The sequence below is a fragment of the Serinus canaria genome, chromosome 6 (assembly GCF_022539315.1).
Source record: "Serinus canaria isolate serCan28SL12 chromosome 6, serCan2020, whole genome shotgun sequence".
NCBI lineage: Eukaryota > Metazoa > Chordata > Aves > Passeriformes > Fringillidae > Serinus > Serinus canaria.
In genome coordinates this window covers 24,578,320-24,600,947 of record NC_066320.1, presented here as the reverse complement: position 1 = coordinate 24,600,947, position 22,628 = coordinate 24,578,320, and the positions used below count along the sequence as shown (strand labels likewise).

Sequence of the window (22,628 nt, the reverse complement as noted above, 5' to 3'; positions counted from 1 at the left end):
TACACTACTGGATCCTCAAGGGTTTTATTCCCCTAGAACATATGTGGCCTCAAGAGGAGGTTTCTCCTGCTGCTGGACTGAGGGAAGCAGAAAATTCAGCATGAACTCTGTCTCTCTCTGTGATTTGGTCTTATTCACAGCCAAAGTATTCTTTTAGCAGGGTTAGTGCATCATCTAGAGAAGGATACATTTTTGTTTTGAATGCTCCAATCATCTGTAATGACTGGGCTTAACAACATATTCATAAGGAGGAGGTATGGTTAGAATTTGTTCCCAAGACCACAAACACTTGATTTTTTTTTTTTTTCTTTTGCCTCTGTGTTTTTTTTCTGACTGCCAGTCCTTGATTGTTTTCTGCTTCTGGTTATGTCTCCATAACAAATGACTGCCAACACCTTGGGCTGTCGATGTCTAGCCTGTTAACTACTGCCCAGTACCTGTCCACATGCTCCCTCCAACAGTGCAATAAATTTGATGGTGCTTAAGCCTTAGTGAGAGTGAGGGGCACCTAATGCACAATAAATAAGACAGTTATATTGCCAGTGGGAATTGATTTGTATAGCCATAGTTTTTTCTTTTCCAGCCTTCTCGTTACATGCAGTTTTTTCATTCACCCACACACCTGCAGTGAAATTAAACTGGTGTCTTTCACTAGTGTGATCCCTATGTTTTGGGGTTGTTAATACTTGCAGTACACAAAAAAAATATAATTGACTCTTTTATGACTCCAGCTGACTGTGACAGCAAAGATCCAGAATAGTAGGGACTTCACAATGTTCTTTGGCTTCACCTCTGTTCTCTGTGTTTTTCATACCAATCATATTTGTTGTGAAAGTTTTTTCACTGCATATAATTCTAATACATTTGTCTTAACTGAGAACGTTCTGAAAATTCACTTCAAAATGCAGTCCTCCTCTCCAGCTTCTGACTTTCCTAAACCCCTTCTGTAGTCAAGTTGTTAGAATCTTTTTCCTCAGCTTTCCACTTTTTGTCATGCTTGTGTGATTTCTCTGCAATGTGTCTAGAGTGTGTTCTTTCAATCACTAGCTTACCACATCATGCTTTCTTTATGAAGTGAACTGCCACCTGAAATTATATGTTGGGGGCACTGTTTAAATTTATGCACAAAAGAGCTTAGAGAAATTAGTTGCACTGTAATATGCAGTTTCCCCCTGTGGCAGTGGGGATAGTTTTCCCAGGGGCCAAAATGGTCTCTTATTTGGTTTCTGCTTGTGAGGTGAATGTGGCTGGAGAGACCAGAGATGTTGAGTGCAGATGTAGAAATACTGCTGGGAGCATCCAGTCCAACAGCCTCATCTGTATCAATGAGCAACAGGCACACCTGGACATTAATACCTGTCTGTATATGGAGTGCGCCCTCCAGGAAGTTGTGTGAGAAAATGCTGGTAATGGATGATCCTGTTTGACATTGCCTGAATGCTTTGTCCTCACCTTGTATCCACTAGGCATTGATAAAGAAAACAAACCATTAGTAGGTAACTCAGGAGTTCTACAGCATGGTAGCTATAAACACCCAGGCATTGTGATCCTTGGAGTCTTTAATGAGGAGCTGGATAATGTAGAAACAACTGGAATTGCATATTGAGCAGCATGTGGAATAGCAAGAAATAGGCAGCACTGGAATTTGCCATAGCTGACAATATGATAATTCCTAACTTATTTTCCTTTTCATCAGAAGCAGCCCCATTACAGTCGGAATTGCATCATTAGAAATACTATTGATCAAGTTCTCATTAGCAGTCATTGGCACTCAGCAGCCATTGTTTCATGTGTTATCAGTGCTGCTGAAGCTGATACTGATCACTAGCTCCTGATAAAGAAATACAACTCTGTCTTTGAAGCCAGTTAGTTGATTGAGTTAAATTGCTTCCATACTCTCCCTAATTAGGAGTGAGTTATCAAACGGTTTAACATCCAGCTCTGAGAAGCCATTAAAGCATTACAGGCTTAGTCCAAGTTTCCTTTGTCATCTCATGAGTAATAGCACTGCTGGAAGTCCTTAGTGCCTTGGCCTCTCAACCATTCATTGAAGTTTGGTGAGCAGACACCCAAATACCTGACATGAAGTATGACACAGAAGGACAGTTCATGCTCTCACAGAATGTTGCTAAGGGTAGAAGCAAATCTTTGACACCATGGCATCAAGTCACTAAAAATACCTTAGATTCTATAGTCTTAAAACTGCTGCTAAGTATGATTCCTCTTTCTTCACTAGAGGATTGCTTCTGTGCAGTTTTGGCAATTAGTCTAATAATGAGCAGGATTCTGATTTGGCAAGATCAGCTACACAGCTAGGAAGGTCACTTTAAAGTACCCACCATCTTTCACTCCTTCAAAAAATACCCAAAAAACTAAATGACAGTAGGTTTTAATGCTCCTCCTTTTATGCTCCATTTTAAGCAGAAAGATAAGTTCTGTTATAGCAATATTCAAAAAAGAAATCCAGTAATGCTTTGTCCTGGTCTGGTTTTAATAACTAAAATGTCTATTGTACAAGAAAGCCTTCTTGCAAGTTCCACCACTGTGTGACAGCTGGAACTTTAGTCATCTTATTAAAAAGCCAAGGAGGGTTATGGATTGAACTTTCCATCAGCATGTCACAGACAGGTGGCATTCAGCCTTAAAGAAGGCTCTATTTGGGGATGATAACATGAAAACATACACCTTGCTGTAGTATTTTTGTAAAACCAGTGTTCTGAAAAAAAGTGGATTTCTCTTCATTGGTGAAACTATGCACTGGGTGATGAAGGCAGAAAGGTATAACTTCAGTTGGTTCAACCTTTAATAATGCCATTAACTCCTAATCATGCTCTGTTAACTTCAATAGGCTCTTGTACCAACTGAGGCTCTGTTTTAAAAATTGGTTTTCTGTGTGTATTGAACTAATTGATCATGCCTGCTGTGATAGTTTATGAAGACAAACCAACAATGCTGATCCTTTGCTTTAGACATTGTAAAGGTAGATTAGATCATGAACTGAAGGTGGGGTAGTAACAAAATCTCAGCAGATTGATGTCTCATTCTTTTTCCCACCCTTATTTTAAAATCTGGGGGAAATGACTGATTTTAGAAGGAGGAAAGTTGCATGGAAAGAAAGGGGAGAATGAGAGGTCAAGGAGAAGAAGCATCGACAACTCTGAAATGGAGTAGTGAAAGGGTGAGAACACTTTGCTTTCTGCATTGCCATCCTCCTCAGATGTCACACGGTATGTGCAAGGAGGGAAATGAGGCATGGGGCATCATTTCTTCATGGATATTTTAGCCCTCATGGTCTTGCAACATCCCATTGTGGCCCAGAACAGCTTCCATGTCCCTGTGTCTGAATAGGCTCAGGAGGTCACCTCTGTGAAAAACAGCTGTGCTGGGTCTGAACAGCTCTGCCCTTGCTTCATGTGAGCTCAGTGCTCACTTTGAACTTGCTGAGATGCCAGGGGTGGTCTGTGACACTGTGGCTCCATTTGAGAGCCTGAATTGTGGCAACCACAGAATGATAATAGAATTGGAAAATTCAGTGCAGTAGCATCTAGGAGCATCTGTGAAAGACAGTGACTCTACATAGTAATCAACTGTTACACCAAAACTGATAATGAAAAACACTGCTTTATTCTGTTGCATAACTGCACTGAATTCCCTTAACAAGAACCAATACAGAAAGTAAAGAGAATTATTAATTGTTGGAGGTGGAATTCTTTTCAGGCACGTTCAGTATGGTTAATTTGAGTTCATCAACTGCAACAACAAAAATGAAAAGCCAAGCTAACAATTTGCAAGCAGATGCTAATTCCCCAATTGTTCATGCAACATGGAACATAATTTGAAGTGATTATGAAATTAATGCATTAATACAAAAAATGCTTTGGAGAGAAGCAAATCAGATAAATGTACATAAAAAGAATTAGCTGTAGACGTAATTAGTGAAGCTGTGCTTTATTCACAGTCAGAAGGAAAAATTAAAATTAAACTAAGTGGAAATTTTAGAGAACATTTGAGAATTAGCATGTAAGAAGCCAAAATGAAATAAAACATGGAGCTTCAGCAAAGCTAACACATAGACACATGCTTTGGAATTAAAAGGTACAAAAAGTGTCATGTCATCTTTTTGGGAAAGGCACAGTTACTTGTGTAAGGAAGAATTTCCAGCTGTATGAGCACATACCCTGTTTATAGATGACTCAAAGCCTGGAAGCAGGTGGATGGTAGAACAGAACTGTGTGCCATGAATCTGAAGAGACATTTACTGTATGGTGAGAAGTAGAAAATTAACAGAGCAGGCCAGAAGATTCTGTGCAGTGTTTGCTGCTTTCTCCTCTAAGTTCGTGCTTGTTTTCAAGACTGTCGTGGGGTCGGAAAATTGACCTGATTCACACCTGCAAGAAAGAGACTTCCTTCATGTTCTCTTCTGGTCTCTGAACTCATTTTTTTCCTATCTTCATGTCTAAAAATCAAGAAGTAGCAGGACCAGGTGTACCATGACAAAGTTGATATTAATCCAGTGATGTATGCTCAGCTTTTGCCATCATCTGTTGTGTAGATGCGTGGTGGTAGATAATTACTTGACAGTGATTCCATTTAAATCTAATGAGAAAATATCACTAAGAACTATTAGATTGCATAGACATCTCCCAAGAGAAAAGAATTATAACTCAGTGCAGAAATTGTGGTGCCAACTCTGATGATTATGTTGGGAGTCTTATAATATGTATCTTTTCTAATGTTGTCAGCTGGTAGAATCAGTTTTAATTGGATAGAATTTAAATCTTTGTTAAAATATTAAAATAAAGCTTCTAGACTTGAGATGCCCACAGAAAAGCTTTTAAGGAGTAAATAGTAACTAATAATCTCCTTTCCTCATCCTAAAACCAGCAAAAAGGTAAACAAAAGTCCTACATGAAATTAGGATCCTACATTAATGACTCATTGAAACTGGATCCTTTTTTTTCCAGATTGTTAAGTTTTAAAATACTAACTGTTTAGAAAACATGTGAGCAAAGTGAATGGAAAAAAATTCTTCCACTATGTGAAAAAAAAGCCTGAATTACTGCAGACAATTTAGTAAACTTCCTACCTTTTTTTTTTTTTCTGTGTATAAATGTTCATTTTCTTTCACATAGATTCTATATAATTTCAAGAAAAAAAGTCTGGAATGTGAATTACTCTTTTTCCAAAACTTTGATAATTATCCTGAAAAACTGTACTTTTACTTTTTCTCCCATTTCTACCACCCAGAACATTTATTTTGTATAGCAGCTGAATACTCTGATTTCTGTCTTGTTGCCCTTTCAGTTAAGATTCTCACTTTCAGAACACAAAAGCAGCAGATGCTCAAGGATCTGATGTTTGCCTCAGACAGGTACAGTGCCACCAGCTGCAATGAAGTCAGTCCCAGGCATTTTGCCAGCAAAGGGAAAACAGATGAAGGAAAATTAGCAGTTTCTTACAAACCCTACCTGGTTTAAGCAGGTTCTATTCAAAGTTATCACTGGGTTCCAGGGGGTTGATGAGGACTCTTCTTGCTGGAAGCACCAGTCCCCACCTGAGAAGTGATGGACTAGTTTGAACTTTGGATAAAGTCAGCCATGTTCATTGAACAGTTTCAGCTGGTGGGTTTTGGGTGAAATAAGATGGAGGGATAAGGACATGGAGGGATAAGAACATGGTGCAGAGAGATGGAAGTGAGCAGGTATGGATATTAATGTCCTTGGGACCAGCAGGTCGCCTCTGCCCAGTCTGAGGTGCATTTGCTTTGTGATGTTCCCTCCCCTTTGTTTCTTCCCTTTGGGTGCACTGAAAATATAGGCAAGAGTAAGAACCCTGAATTATTAAAGAGCACAGTGGCACACAGGTGCCAGGGCTGGCCAGAGGCATGTGGCATGGCTTCAAACAGTTGCCTGTGAAACCAAGTATTCAGTGAATTGACCATCTGCCCAGGCATTGCTGTCGTACAGAACCACAGAACGGTTTGGGTTGGAAGGGACCTTAATGATCTTGCCATTCCAGCTCCCCTGCCATGACCAGGGACACCTTCCACCAGACCAGGTAGCTCAGCACCCCTCCAACCTGGACTGGAGCCCTGCCAGGGCTCATCATGTGAATTGTGCATTTATCACTTACCCTCCAGGGAAAAATTGCTCCCTTGGTGCCCCTCTTTTCCCTATCCCTTTTGTTACTCTGCTTGGGTTACCACATTTTAGGCCAGAAGTTTCCTCTTGCTTCCATTAGGATTAACAACCCTTAGGGCCCAGTGTTTGGGGCTGGGAAATGCTATTGTTTGTAATACGCTTACAGTGCAAGTGGCTTCTTTCTTTTTGTGCCATTGATTGATTAGTGGAGTTTGTCCAAGTAATTTTCCCTCTTGATATGTGGGCTTTACTTCTCTAGCACAAAGTTGGTGTGAAGATTAACTAATTAATCTCATGAGATTCTTTACTGAAAGGAATGCCTTACTGAGCAACAGAACAAAGTAGGGACAATATGTATGAACGCAGCTCATTCCAGATGTCTGCAAAGCTGAGGATCTTTTTCTCCCCTAAGCAAGTAAGACTGTAAGAATGTCTCAGCTTAATTTATTTTTTTTTTCTTTGTTTAGTACAATGCAGAACATCTGTTGCAAAAGAATGGATAATTAATAATTGAAACTAGATTGCACTGTCCAAAATAAAGTGCCTATAGTACTTGTAGATTTCCTGAGTTTTTTGCCTTTGTCTCTTTATTTCTTCTTAAAGTGTAATAAGCAGTCATTGTTATGAATTAGATTTTATTTCAGAATGGAGGTTTCTACTGTGTTTTGCTTATGTTTTGAGTAATATATTTTCAAGTTGGTTGTGGTGATAAAGCTTTTTATGTCAAATGTAAAGGAAGAGAAGGCAAAGTGTAATAATAAAGAAACAGAAAAAATAAATTTTCATTTCATGTCAGCTTACAAAATTAGACCCATTCTGTGGAATGAAGAGATAAAAATCTAGAATTTGATTTGAGGGAGATTTGGAAAACCAAGAAGCTTAATCTTTTCATGTTCCTTCCCCCAGAACTGATTGCTCCAGAGCTCATGTTTATGCCTGTGATTAGGAGCTGAGCCTGACGAGTTCTATTTTCAGCACCACTACGGGATCCCAGCGGTGAAAATAACCTTGGTGCTTTGGGCTCAAACAGCCCTTCCAGCTTCCAAAGCTCTTGCTAAGTTAAGACAGACTTCTAAGATAAAAGAAATGTAAAATTGAAGGTGTTTTGTTTATTTTAGAACTGACATAATATAAGCCTAGGTATTTAAAATTAACACTGAATGAAAACTAAACAGTACCAGATTGGATAGGCCCAAAGAGTTTGTGGAATCTCTATCCTTGAAGGTATTTAAATATTGACAGGACAAGGTCCTGAGAACTTGACTGTACCTTTGAAGCTGGCTTGTCCTGAAGCAGGAGTTTGAAAGAAATGACCTCTAGATGTCTTTATGTACCTAAATTAAATAATTTAAATTATAAATCTCTGTATAGTTCTAGATAAGGCAAAAGTAACTCAGAAACATCCTGCAGTAATCTATTAAGTTACATTAATGAGTAGATTTCTTTATTGTTTTTAACATTACATTTCTGTTTTTTGGTAAGGATGACGCAAAGAAGAGCTTGTGTCCTTTTTTACAGTCCTCATTAAAACACTAGGTGCACTAAGTCAGGAAAGGACAAAATGTAGAATCTTTATTTTCATTTAATTCTGCCTTAATGGAAATGGAAACTGGACGTTAAAAACCTGAAATTTAAAAAGTGACACTAATCTTCAGTGACTCCTTTCTCCCCCCCCCTCATCTTTTTTCATCCTTTGATTAGTTATTGCCTCAAAGCAGAAGTTTATATTTTGATAATTCACCCTGGCTGCTGGGATTGCAGGTTACTCTTGGGAAGGTGAAGGTCGGTGTTTCTCTCTGTGCACAGCCCAGCCCACAAGCAGTGACTCAGCAGCTCTCAAAAACCCTGAGATGCTGCAACTTCTTCAGCTTTAATGGAAAAAAAGAAGTAGCTGAATCTATTTGTGTCTGGTCCAAGGTGAGGCTCTTTTTCTGCCAGAGCTCAGCTACCAAGAGAAGAGGTGTAGGTGGGAACCTGTCCCCTGGATGGACATCGCCATCCGAGCAAAGAGAAGGGCTTGTGGGGGTGCACTGCCCTCTCTTGGATTTTGGGAGGAACAGGAACAGTCCCATCCCGAGTGGTGCTTTCAGAGGTTTGCTGAGGTGGCGTTCAGAGTAAGGAGGGATTGTTTTTGTACCTTGTTGTCTCTTAGAAAATCTTCTCCCTACACCTCTGGACTTTTCTGTGCACCCCCATTAATATCAAGTAAGATTAACAGGGAGAAGAACTGAATCACATCTCCACAGGTGTCTCAGCCTCATGTTTGCATTTTTTGAGTCTTTATTGCACTGACCCAACCTGTACCTGGGGCTTTGGTAATGTAGAGTACACACCACATAAAATATTTGCAAGTTATTGTTCATACATACACTCACTCTTTCTATCTAGTAAAGCAACCACAGATGATTCCCACAGATAATAAAAAATACAGCTTTTATGGCTGCTTTAGTCTGCAGTCACTTTTGTCCTGTTATGAATGTCTTGAATAATACAGAACAGATAAATGGAAATTTTTTTTCCATCCACTAGCCAGCTTTTTATGACAAACAACATTCATCAAGATGCCAAATGCAATTCTCAACAATTCTTTTATTAGGAATACTGTGCAATCTCAGCTTTCAAAAATATTGGCAGATGATAATTTTTCTCCCTTAAAAGATAGTCTTTTGTCATCTAGTATTCTGGTGACAAGAGATTGTCTTATCACTCAGTGAGCACTGACTCTTTCATGGGTGCAAACAGGATGAATTCGCTGTCTGAACCTTTTGCCACATCATTTCTCTTACATTTAAACAGCCAAGATTTGAGGAAGATGATTGTATCCTACCAGTTGTGGACCTCCTGTGGGTTCTTGGGGGAAGTGATGATAGTTTCCACTCTCTGGATCTGGATTCAGTCTGAATCTGAATTACACTGTCTTGTCATCATGACTATGGTTTTCTTTTGGGGCAGTTTGAAGTGTGTTACCCTCCATGTCAGCAAAGTGCAAGCTGCTTTAATCAGTTTGGGTTATGCATCTTTGTATGAATAAGAACTTCTTTCTTCTTAAGTCACTGAAAAACACTTGCAAAACAACTGGTTCCAGGCCTTTTCCTTGCATTAAAGAGGCCATTTCTACTTACTTCTGATCCAGGTTATCATTCAAAGGTACTATTCTTTTTTTTTGTTCCATGTTAGAAGTGTAATTCTGTCACTGAAGTCTTTTCTTTCCTTACAAAATTGCTGCACTTTCTGAGTTAACAAGAACTTCTGGCAATGAAATTCTCCACAATGCCTCAATTGAATTATTGGTGTATTATTTTAATGGTGTCTTAATGAAATTGCTCAGCAACTAACCTTGTCTTTTAGCAGGCATTAGAGGCAGCTTCAAAACTGTCAGCTCTAGCTCATTTCATGTTTTCATTTAGGTGCTTATACTGTTACCCAATTTATTTGAAGCAGAAACTTGGTCAAAATTTTAGTGACATTACTTATGTGCACAGTTCTAGAGCAGCTGATGTTAGCTGATGTTTCCATGAGGAAAGATTTTTAAAATTTCATGGAGGCTTGTCTCCTCTTCTCCTATTAATATCCAACTAAATACTTGTTTTATTTATTCTGTAGTTTTGTCTCTAATTTGTTTGCTCTTGCAAGCATGTACTGCTTCCAGCATTTCAGTCTTGTAAAAGAAATAGGTCTAATTTGCTTTACAGTGGTGTTGCATTTATTTCAGAATTTCACAACCAAAGCAGTTCCTTCCTTTGGACTGTTTCACTTTATATCTTATTCTAGGTCTTAAGAAAGCTTAAGCAGTGAATGAGTTCAATTAATTAAAAGCAGAGCACGTTTCTTGGAATGCATGTGTGGAGTGCTGAATCTGGAGGACCAGATTCTCTCTTTACTCACTCACACTCACACACAGTCATACAGACAAACTTTCACACTCTCACTCTCACACACCCTTGACCACTTTTACTCATGAACACACACTCACTTGAAAAAGGGAATCCAAACTCAGAAATGATTTCAGAATGACAGAAATGACATTTCACTATGTTGGGATTCCACAGCACTGATTCTCTTGCTATCAGTCACCATGTGGGGAAAAAAACCAAACCCCACAACCCTCTAAAGTCATGCAAGTGACATGCAGAGAAGCAGGGGAAAAATGGAGCTCTTTAGAGAATTTAAGTAGGGAATGCCCTGCTTCTGTTAGGAGTAGGACACTTCTGGTTTCTGTTACTGATTTCCTCTTTTGCTGTGTCTTGTGAGAAATATTACTTGTTCTCTGTGGGTCACCAGGGTTGGGTCTAGGCATGAAGCTTGTGATAGGTAAAGGAAGTGTAGGATTTGACCTGATTTGCATTTTATCTCCGTTTCTGGTCACTTGATACATCAGAAGTGAATGAAAAACATGTGACTCCATGAAATAGATTTGTTGGGTTTTTTTTCATGCTGTTCTATTTCACTTGTATTATGTTCTTTCCTAAGAAGTATTAGCAAAAAGATGGTGCAAGAGGAGATATGAATGGCCAAAATAAACGACTGAGAGCAATTCTGGACTTTTTACTAAACCACTAAATCTAGCATTCCCAGCAGATTCATAGAGCTCACAATTCCAGCTCTAGAAGCAAAATCAGAGCACCTTGTTAAGAATTCCTGGTTTTCTTTGTGATGACAGCAACAATACATGCAATTGTCAAGGGCAATGTCATCAGCAGAGTTACACTGAAAAAGGAGTGAAAAGAGTGTGGACTGTCTTAAGGTCTATAAATAATGTTTGGTTTCCATTTGTCATTTCTCTGAAAAGCAAATCAGGTTTCTCCCTTTTTAGAGGGAGATGATTAATGGATGCCTTGCATTTGGTTGCAAAGGCTTGTGTCAACTGTATTGACTTTTTTTTTTTACAGAGGAAAAAACCCAATCCATCTGGAGCAATAGGAAATGCAGTGTGTGCTTGCTCTGCCTGGTGTGAATAAGCAGATTCTGATCATTGCTGAGCACTGATCTGAACAGAGAGCAATTACTCTTGCTGGGGAGGAGTAGTCTTTGTTCTACTCACTCTTCACTTCTGTTTAACTTAAGACAACAATAAACCACACCAGAGGCACTCTAAGGTTGGTCTCCTACTACAAAGGGCTTTTACTTGAAGTGAGAGGCAGATGAATATAGCTCTTCTTATTCCTGTGTCAATAACTTAATTTTGTAGGGGTGGAATCAGAGGTAGTTTAAAAACTCTTAACGTGAAAATCATGGGCCCAAGTCTTCACACACAGCCCAAGCAAGCTGTTGTTGTGCATGTAGGTGGGGTTGGTAATTTCTGTCAGGTAACAAGCAATAGGACAAGGGAAAATGGCCTCAAGTTGCTCCAGAGGAGGTTTAGATTATATACTGGGAAAAATTTAGTTACTGAAAGGTAGGTCAAGCATTGGAACAGGTTGCCCATAGAAGTGGTAGGGTCACCATCGCTGGAAGTGTTTAAAAAGTGTGTAGATGTGGTGATTAGGGATGTGGTTTAGGAGTGGACTTGGTAGTGTTAGAATAATGTCTGGACTTGATGATCTTAGAAGTATTTTCCAGCCTTTTATCCCATGGCAATTTTACATCCTTTGGCAAGGGAACACCTCAAAAATCTTATTTGACTTCATGAGCTAGGTTGCCTTTCCCTACAGGCTCTAAGGACCTGGATAAATTTAAGGTGTGATTTTCATATGCAAAAGTCATGTTGATTTCTCTGTGATGTTTGGAATAAACTCATCCAAAAAACAGTGTTAGCTGGGAAAGCAGCAATCTGCTGTATTAGGCACTGTAAAAGCAGAGCAAGATGTTTGATGGAGTAGCTCACATTTCAGGAAATCCAGCATGCATTCTACAGTGAAGCCCAAAATGATAAAAATAGTTTCTTTCTAATCTCTTTATCTTAGGTATTCTTAGCCATTAAAGTTTATGGCATCTAAACTTATATTAGTTTTTGTTATTGTTTCTGGTTTTGGTTTTTCATGCTTTTCTTGTTCAACACATTTGTGTCTGGTTGTATTTTCTGTATAACTAGCTGCATAAAGTCAATGGGTAATAGACTACTTCAAAGCAGAAATTGGGTTAATTTATTTAAAAGGAAATTCTGAAGAGTACTTAGTCTATTTCATATACTGCAACAACAACAACAACAACAAAGCATTAAAATGAATTGTACTTTTCCTCTTGTTTTGACTTACTTTTCATACAGGTATCAATTTATTCTACTTATCCAATAAATGCAATCTTTTGGGCTTGTAACTCTGATTATTTACACACAGATATCTTGTAATGAAATTTGCTTTTCTTATCTTATAAAAGACCTGGTGCTGCAGCTGTGATGGGAGTAGTGACTGATAGTCAGCTCTGACTTGTTTTGCTTTATGACACCTGTGCAGAGTGATTAACAGTACAAGGTACAGCAGTGCAGCAGATAATGCTGAAAGCTGGTCTCACAGTTAGAAATCTGACTGGTGGATAGAGTCATCCATCAACTCCCTGCTCTGTCTCCACTCTCTGTGTGCCCTCGCATAAATTCACAGCAGTGGCACAGCTCTGCCACATCTGAGGTGCTGTTGGCATAGGAAACAAAACTGGTGAGTCCTGAGGCTCTTCACCTACAGAATGGCTGGTTATCACAATGCAGAGCCAAGGCCTTTGGACAGCAGAGAAAACAAAGTGCTCATAGCCCAGGGTGGTGGTTAGCAGATTAAAGCCAAAGTCAGCAGTGTCTGAAAGTCTGTTTAGGCATTAACTTTTATTGATTGGGTGAAGTATTAGGTGCTTCGATGCCTCAATAGTTTCTCCCTCTATTCCCTTTTTAAAAAATGCAGATAAGAGCACTTGGACACTTCAGAGGAGTGGCCTGACAGAAAATGTGTTAAGGCAGTGATGTGCTCAGATGTGACAGTGATGAGGTCAGATGAGTTCCTTGCCCAGGAAGAAGGAAGTATGTGAGACTAGAGTGGGTCTTGATTAACAGCTTGCCTTAGAGGCACAATCCAAAGTCAGTGACAAGACTCTTATTAACTTCAGGGAGCTCAGATCAAGCCCATTGATTTGTGCTTATTTCTGCTCTAGTTGCTCTAGTCCAAATTAATGCTGTGCTGTGATATTTCCAAATAACAACATAAACAAAATCCACTCAAGAAGGTAGTCATAAAAATAGGAAAATCATAATGCTTGAATCATAGAACTGAATCAATAAACATTAAACATAGGAACCTGGTCCCAGAAATTAGTGTGATAAGAAAAAGGAACCAACTAATAAACATCATGATTTTTAGCTTCAGAAGCTGGACAGACTCCTTATTGACTGTGTCTTATATTATAAATATTGGTACTTTGATTATTAATCCTTTCTGTGTAAGTTCTGTGATCCCTCAATCTTCAGTTTGGAAATCACTTTAGTTATATGCTTGGAATATTTGAAAGTGTTATATGAAAATAAAAATATTTAAAAATCCACATTTTCATTAATAATTTCTAAAGTAAATCAGACATTAGAGGAGATTCTACCTTGATGCTGATGGAAAAATTACCCTATTTTATGTTAGAGATACAGTGGGGTTATGTAACTGGCCTGAGATTATTCAGGATCTGAAAGTTCAGGGGTTTTTGCAGAATCCCAAACTTTTAAGTCAAAGGCCAAATAGTTATGCTACCAAGGAGGTTTCTAGAGGCAGAAAAGAGGATTTTGCAGCTGCTCAATTACGAAAGATATGTTCTGCATAGATTATATGTGTATTTACACCTCCACATACAATAGCTCTTTAGCATCTGCTGTCTCACAGACACCAGATGCTATGCTTCCTTATAATTCCTAGGTAGCAAGTGAAGTTGTGTCTATCTCTCCCTGCCTAAATGAAAGAGGAGAAGGAAATAGAGGGTGTGATTTTTGCAGTGCTCAAGCCCAGATAGGAATTTGTTCTGAGAAATGCCAGGTGTGGATATTTTCATTTCAGGCTTGTCTAAAAACCAATCAGTGTTTGCCATTTGCAAAGTAACTTAGAAAAAATAAAATAAAAATGATTCAAGCCTTTAATAGCTTTCCAAGGCAAATATTCTTTAAAAATTTTCATGTTTTTCATTCGTGATGCCTCATTCCCATTCCTTAGGAGTATAACTCTGTTGCTTGCTGAAATACTGGAACAATCTCTATTTACTGCTCAGACCTGTATATTCCCTCAGGCAGAGACACATGAGGGGAGTAACTCATTATTGCCACTGGTTCACCAGCCATGCAGACCAATTAATACCACAGCTAATGGGGTGAAGTAGCTACTACAACTCTTAGTTGTGTATCTTTTGTTACTCATAAACTAGCACTCCTGGACAAAGCTAGAAAGTAAATTTACTATGCAGAGATTATTTTTGATACGCTACCAAATCTATAATTCAAAGCACCATAGAAACTGGAGGTGGAAAGAACCCAGCACATTATCAAATGAGTTCTCGTGCCAAAGCAAGACTGCTTGTTGCAGACAGCCAGGTAATATTTTAGGCAGTCAAACTGCCTTCTCTGAAATTTCTGCCAGAGTCTAACAAAACCCACCATTAGAAATCAGCCTCTTTCCTCTCTCTGTGTTTTGGGTTTCTTTTCTTAGCACCTGACTTTTTGTATTCCACTCCATTAGATCATTCTTGAAATCCCTGGCAGCCTACTGTGCCTGTCTGGTAACTTCTGTGCTCTAGTGTTAAATTTTAAGGTTTAATTTTTCAAATAAACTAAGCACAGCTTCATTTACGTCTGGTTGAACTAGTGGTAAAGCCATTCTGCCTATTTGATCATATGTTATGTGTTTATATAAACAGCTGAAATATTCTGTTTTCATTACTGAAACATTGGCCATAGTAGTTTGACATTACATTGAAGCATTTTCTAATAGTCATATATAATAAGCTTCTCTGAAGTTCCTAGCTGCTTGCTTAGTTTTCCATCTGATTCCTCTTAATCAATGTATTTTCACTCTCCCTTCCATATAGATTATGCTGCTGACTGATCCAGAAGTTGAAAGCAGCTTATTAATCAGTTCTGATGAAGGAGCCACCTATCAAAAATACCGTCTGAACTTCTACATCCACAGCCTGCTCTTCCACCCCAAACAGGAAGATTGGATCTTAGCCTACAGCCAAGATCAGAAGGTAAGAGTTGTGGCTTGGTTTGCTTGAGGAGAGCCCAGAGCTTCCCCATGTCTCTGTGCAACTGCTGCAGAGCTTTCAGGACAGTCTTTGGGGTGACCCCAGGACAGTCTCTGGAAATTCCAGTTTGGTATTTCCAAGCTGGAAACATTGACCAAGCCTCAGTGTAAAGGTCAGAGTAAAGGATGTGGGCATCTGCTGTGTTCCTGGGGCCTAGCCCTCTATTACTGATCTGGCAGTCTGTGTTTATTCATCCATCCTTTTGGCAATACTGTGTGACAGGCAGTGGGTAGAGAAGACAGCTAGGAGCCTTCACAAACCTCTAATGAGGCTTTTGGCCTCTTATTCGACAATTCTTTTCCTCCAGTTTAGTATCAGCTCCAAGAACAGTATAAGACACTCCTTGTTCCTCTCTGGTTGGCATATTTTCAAGTAGTTTTTGATTTTCTAAGAGGAAAAAGTAGCACTGAATCAATTTCCTTTAAGTCCAGTTCCCTCAATATGGGTAATCCATCAGCCAAATAAATATGCTGTGAGATTTGCCTTCATTTTTTGCTGCCCAACCTAACACAACAACACAGGACTTTTTTGAGGAGAACTCATTGTTGGAATTTTTTTGAAAATCAGACACATCAATACAAGTCAGTTTTCTTACGGCAAAGGATTTGATAGACCTCAATCTGTTTAGTTCAACAAAAAGCATATTGAAGGAAAACTATATTGTTGCACATAAATGTTTCTATGGGGAAAGACAAATCATAGGAGAAACCATTTCAATTTAGTGATAAAAACTTCTAACAAAAATTGATGGTTAGGAGTCAGTGGCAGATAAACTCAGCTGTAAAATAACTAGCCTTTGGAGCAAACTGCTCAGAGAAATTGCTGATTTCACATCCTGACGTTTTAAAGTTTTATGAATAAACCTGGAAAAGGACCAGAAGAGTTTGTTGAGCTCCTAGCAAGGGTAAAAGAGTGAAATAGGCTTTTACACAAAGTAGTTTAGTGGTCTCTTTTTTGTTTTATGCAGGATGTAAGAATAGAATCTGTGAAGATAATTGATAAGCTAACTATTGGCTGAATTGTTCAGGTTATACATTAATGTAAGGATCAACATAAAAATTTGAAATCTGTGATGTGTTCTGTCTGTGTAGTTAAATTAATTGTAAAATAATTGAACTACTAATTTTCATTTTGCATGAATTAGGCTTGGTATTACAGTATGCCTGAGAAAACAAAGGCATAAGGAAACTGAGTAAGTAGGTAAGGTTGCAAAATGATTGTATTGAAATTTTTGGAAAATTTTCTTCCTTCACTTTACATTCAAAACCAGAATCCTTCCAGGACTGTAGCTTAATACTCTTTGCAACTGAGAAATGCATCTTGCCTCCTAATTCTTTCTGTACAGTCGGTTGCATGCATTCCTTTTCACTCACCCCTCTCACAGCATTTTGTACAGTGTACTATGGTTATACTCTGTTCAGAGGAATGTGCAGATTAAATTATTTCTTTGTGTTCAGTATGTAATTAGAGAAGGCAAAAATGTTTCCTTTCCCTTGTAGCTGTTGAGTTTTCTGGACTGATACAAAACAGAACAGAAGCTGGTCTCTGATGTCTTTTTAGGACCTTTGGAATGAAACTTACAGTGTTTAATAACAGGAAATTTATTACATGAAAATCAATGAAACTTTCAGAGGGAGCTATGTCAAATAAAAGTAGCATATAGTAGAAAATTCATTTCAATTGCTAGGGTATTCAGTCTGGTCAGGAAATAATTCTGCATTAGAGGCCATACAGCTAAGGCTTATTTAATTTATGATTGATGGCTACCAAGAAGTATATCATCATTATTTCATAGGAAATGCCCCCTGTTCCACAGAATCCTGAAAGACATGGATATAAGAACACAGGGTCTGTTTGTGTGTTAACATGGATTTGTGGGGGTGGAGTTGGAGCTGTGTGTATGGGGCGTGTGTGTGAGGTGTTTGGGGAGAAAGGATGTAGGCTGTATTATAAAATTTTTTTGTTATGGAATTGATTAGCAAATTGAATAACTGTTGGTAATTCAATACTGTAGTTACAAGACAAAAATCAGGTAGCACAGAGTCTGTAGATCTGTACCAATTAAGTCCAAAATAGAATTTTAAAAGTACACTGAATGGGTATGAGTCACAGACCTGGTTTCTACTTTAAAGCCTAATGAATACATTTTCTGGCTTTGACAAGCTTTGCCCAAGAACTGTAGAGAGGAACCAGCAGGCAAGGAGTATTAATCACCTTGGACTAAATTAAATGTAACTCGAACTAAGGGTCAAGTTCAGCCTATGGCTAAGTGTAAATGACTCCCATTGGTTTTGTGTTTGTGTATCCAAAGGCAGAATTTTCTCAGAGTAATTAAGAAGTCCTGCAGGTATTTAGATAATTGCAATGGGAGCTGAGGGGTGCTTTGCAACAAATGACACTTCTGTTAGCTATTTCCTGATCCTGTGCTAAGGCTGTATTTAAGGGAAGAGAGTCCATTACTCCTTGGATTCCAGGCACTGTGTACATACTGTCTTGAGAGTCCCCAAGGAGCAAGGGAAACGTATCTGCATGGTAAGGAATTTACAGTTTGATGCCACTAACTTGGATGCTACTGACTGAAGAGGCTGGAAGGGTTTTCTTGATGAGGACTTTGAAGAGTAAATTGTATTTTGACCAGTTAGGATTGGTGCAGTCATTTAATTTTGCTGTTGACAGAAGGGAGGTGATAATCAACTAGAAAACACTTTTACATCCTTCTTGCAAGCCACTTGATTGTTGTCATCCATTTGCATCGTGTCCTTGCAGCAAATGGGATGGGGAAAATCAGGTGGTGAATACAGCACCTGAGAGGCAGGAATCACATTGGATCTGGACTGTTTTGGTTCTCAGGAGTTGTCCATCCCATTGAGGATTGATGAGGGCAAAGCCAACAGTAGTGAGGCCTCTCATTGCTCAGTTGTAATAAACAGTAAGTGGGTCACACAGAATCATCCCTCAATCTCTTCTCAGCCCACTGAGTCCATCACTATGAGCAGACCTTTTCTTGTTTGTTTGAATAGGGGTTTACTCAATGGCAGGGAAATCTGTTTTAGCTGAAGTAATTTTATGTCCCAGTTTCTTGGGTGTTGATTGTAGTGAATGTGGTTAATTACTGGGGTTCAGCTGACCAACAATAGCTCATTAAGCTTCAGTGACTCGGTTGCTTTTGTTCACATGTCTTTCTCCTGTGTCTCTGCCTTGGGCAGTGGACTTGAATTACCACTGCTGACAGACCAGTCCCTAATTCAGTCATGGCTTTTTCCTGCCAGTCTTGAGAAGAAAAAAGAGCAGCAAACCATCTGCTGCCTGTACTAATTGCTTCATGATTGCATTAATTGTTCTGGCTGAAAGTACGGTTTTTACTTGGCTGATTCTTACCACATAATTGCAGAACTACTGCATGCTTCTCCATTTTCTGCATAAAGGAGTTACAAATCATGAGGAAACTCCAAGCACAGTAAAGCAGTGGTTGTGAGGCAAAGGCTTTTGGTGGTCTTGTACATGTCAGCTCTCATAGGTTTAATCAGCTTGCTTGTAGAATGAGGGGCTGTATTTTATGGGAGTATTACTTATGTATTACTGTGTAATCTTCAAAAGTGGTTTGCTGTGTAATCAGACCGTGGAATATAAGAGCCTCTAGTTCATGTGGAGACATCTTCTGCTATTCAGATGGGTCAGGCACACAGAGGAGTGGTTAGTAATCAGCCAGGAATAACAGAGCTATTTGGAGAGATGAAATAAAGGTGAAATTGGGAAACACAAGTCAGACAGGCAAAATGCAGAGTCGTAATTGCCCAGCTCGGGGATAAATGCACAAAGGCACTCAAGTAGTGAAAGGCAGCAAGAGAGGCTGAAAAGCAGGTTTAAAACTGAGTTATTGCTGTTGCTTCTTCACTCCCATTTTAAAGTAACTCTTGAAAAGCAAGGCACCCCAAATTAAAGGAACCCTGCCAGCATAGCACTAGTAAATGAAGAGGTTTATGTTTTGGGGTTTTTTTCTTTCTTTATTCATTTTGGTCTTTTCCAAATATCTGGTTCCATCTGCCTACCTTTATTGACTGTGTGTATCATGCTGAAGATGAAAATTAGGGATTGATACTTGTCTGTATTTCTAAAGTGCTAAAATATGGCAAGTCAGGATTCTGATACTTTTGGGACAGCATATCTTCTGACATCAAACCATATCATCTTCTTCATTTTCCTACATTAAAGGATGTCCACTCCTCATGCATGTAAGTGGAAGAGAAAGGTATTCTTATATCTGGGATGACAGAGAAACCACTTAGAGAAGAGATACAGATTCACATGGCCACAGGATGTCTGTGAGACAGCAGGCCAGCACTTAAAAGTACCTTCAGCCCCATCTGTCCCTGTGTTTTGGTCTAACACTGTGTCTGACAGTAGAGTATGTGCCAGAGATGTAGCCAGAATTCACTCTTCAAGATGTCATGGGCTACTCTGATTACACTCTGTAATTTTAAAACCTTTCATTTCACTGCATTAGGATCTTTTGAGGGGGTATCTGCTTGGAAAAGGATCACACCCAGAACCTCCAGGGGGTTCCTTTCAACATAAATTATTCTTTTTCTATTTACACACTCTCCATTTCAATGGTAACAGTAATTTCTTACTTAGACCAGAGAAGGGAGAATAAAATCCAGATTAATTTTCTCAGAAATTGCATCATAGGTAAAAAAACAAAACCAAAAAAAACCCAAAAACCCCAAAACCCAAACAAACAACAAACAAAAAAATGCAAACTAAAACAAACAAAGCAAATGAACCAATAAAACAACAGCAACCCAAACAAAAATCAAACAAAAAATAAAATAAAAAACAAACAAAAAGCAAAAAGAAAACAACAACAACAAAAACAAAAAAAAAACCCACCCCAAAAACCCCACAAAAAAACCTGTTGCCATCAAGTGACCTTCTTTTGGTGTGGTGTTTTGTTTTTTTGGGTTTTTTTTTGCTACACTGCTGACAGCAGTGGTGACAACAATTCAGAGGACTATTCACTTGGGCTGATGTTAGCTGAGGGAGGCTAATCCCATCTAAAATTAATGGAGAGGAAAAAAGCTTCTCTAGAGTGGTAAGCATTAGCCACTTTGAATCATCCTCTGGAAAAGCCTATCTCTTCTGACAGACTGTGGACACAACCAGGGAACTAGTTTGCATAAAGCAAACATTAGCCTGTGTGAATAACTCCCCCTTTCCCTGTGGCATCCCTCCTGCAACAGTCTGCACTTTTTGTGTTAATATTTGGGGCACCACTAATAATCCAAGCCAGTTTTCCAGCAGACCTGGTACTCTTTGATGCCCATTCTTGAAGATGGAAAAAGTAACATGGAATTTCCATATTAAAAGTTGTTTGCCCCAGCTTTTGCAGCATTGCAATTCCTGCTTGTTCTTAGATACCTCTTCTGGTATCCAGCACTTGTGCCAGGGATGCATAGGGCTTTCCTCAGGAAAGAAAGCCTTGTGACTGCTGCTCCCTGGTTATGTTTTTAAGCAAGGGATGCACAGAAATACCCTCATGTGTAGCCAGGGCTGTGTGTGAGGATGTGAAGCACAGATACCTGTTAGGCATCATGGGTGATAACACATCTTGCACACAACCCTTTGCAAATATCCTTTGCTATCTCTAAGCAAATTGAAAAGTTTGGTGGCAGCCAGCATTCTGAAAATAAACAAGGAAGGGTCATCAAAAGAAGAATAATGAGGCCAGGCTGTATCTTCTTTTTTTTTTTCCCTTTCCTTTTTAGATTGGCCATAAGCCAGTGTAGTAAGTGTGTTGAAAAATATAGTTTCCTAGAGTACCCATCAGTCTTTTACAGACCTCACTAAGCATAACATGCTGGGGTAACAATTTAAAATAAAGAATGGAATTAAAAGTGATAGGAATCTCTAATGTTGTTTCCTACTCTAATAATAAAGAGGAAAAAGGAAAAAATCAACTAGCAGAGCCCAGCAGAAGATGGATTTCTAGTCCAGGAGTGTGATCAGTGAATCAGAAGGAAAGACTTTCAAGCAGTAATCACTGTGCTCTTCACCACTGACTCACTCATCTTTAGGCAAATCAATATATCCTTGCTTATCCATCTGTATAAACATCAGCCCTCTGTACCCTTAGAGAACTTGTTCTTTTTCTGGTTTTGGATCCTGGATACATACTTTAGCTAAGGGTAGATCTGTTATTTCTCTTCAGGATTTTCTGTGTTCTATATAACTCCACTTTTCCTACTTCCATAAAAGAAAAAGACTGTTTCCATTCCACCAGAGTTGGATGGTTCACTGGATTAGGAATAAAGGCATGTACTCCATCTTGCTGGGTGTGGTACTGACCTCTGTGGTGTTGAGCAACTTCCATCACTTTTCTGTACATGACTCACCTCTGTCTTCTCTTTGTCTCTGTCATTTGGTTGAGTGCAATCTCCAAAATGTCTCCACTTTCTTATTATACAAAGTGCCTCTCAACACTACATTCACTCAAAGGCTGTAGGTTTTAATATAATGCAAATGATGAACAATAATTTATTTTTAAATTTAAAGCTGTGCATGTGTGCATGAAAATTCTGACACTTTGCCCTAAATTCTGCTGTAGTAAGCCTTTTCTCTTCTGTTCTCATTCAAATACGGTGCACTTTTTAAACAAAAATGTGCTTATTTATTGCAGTTATCTAAGCAATTATGAATCTACTTAGTAAATTTACAACACAGCAGAAAGCAACTGCTGGGTACCCTGTTGTCTGCAACAGAGATAGTATTTCTTAGCAGAGAAGGAATTTAACCTTGAGGAAAACATACTAAGTGGAGTGGTAAATTCATCATCCCTTGGACTTGAGATTGGGTGTCTTTCCAAGTGATACAATCTAGTTCAGCCATCACTTGTTGGCCTGAATAATTCTCTCTACTGCTTGAGTTACTGGTAAAGATGGTGCAGCATCTGTTAGGAGGAGAGCACACTGATGATATTAGAGGCTCCTTCTGTCTTTAAAAACATATGCCAGTCAGAGTCCTTTAAATACCTCCTGGTAAAAAAATATGTTTCCTGTCGCTTTTTTAGCATGGGAGCTGAATGAACTGGGGACATCATCCTAATGCAGTTGCTTGCTTTCAAACTGCCACAAAATCAGAATACTGGCTGATGTGGCTCATAGCTGACAGTGTGTGAGGAGTTATTGAGGGATAGGTGGGAAGAAAGCTGAGGGTCATCTTCAGGGTGCTTTGATGTGCTGAACATTCACAAAAGCAATTGCTGTTTTCAGACCAAACCAAACATCTCTGCATGGC

At 38.9% G+C, this 22,628-nt stretch overlaps 2 protein-coding genes across 3 annotated transcripts in view; one reads left to right on the top strand and one right to left on the bottom strand.

Annotated features, from left to right (window-relative positions):
• Positions 1-22,628, bottom strand: part of SMC3 (structural maintenance of chromosomes 3) — a 1,169,611-nt gene that overhangs the window by 803,112 nt on the left and 343,871 nt on the right. The window lies entirely within an intron of this gene.
• LOC103814130 (VPS10 domain-containing receptor SorCS1) overlaps positions 1-22,628 on the top strand; it is a 258,007-nt gene that overhangs the window by 139,069 nt on the left and 96,310 nt on the right. Inside the window, exon 4 of the mRNA XM_030241082.2 lies at positions 15,120-15,278. Within this exon, the coding sequence (XP_030096942.2) occupies positions 15,120-15,278 (159 nt within the window). The remainder of the gene's footprint in view (positions 1-15,119; positions 15,279-22,628) is intronic.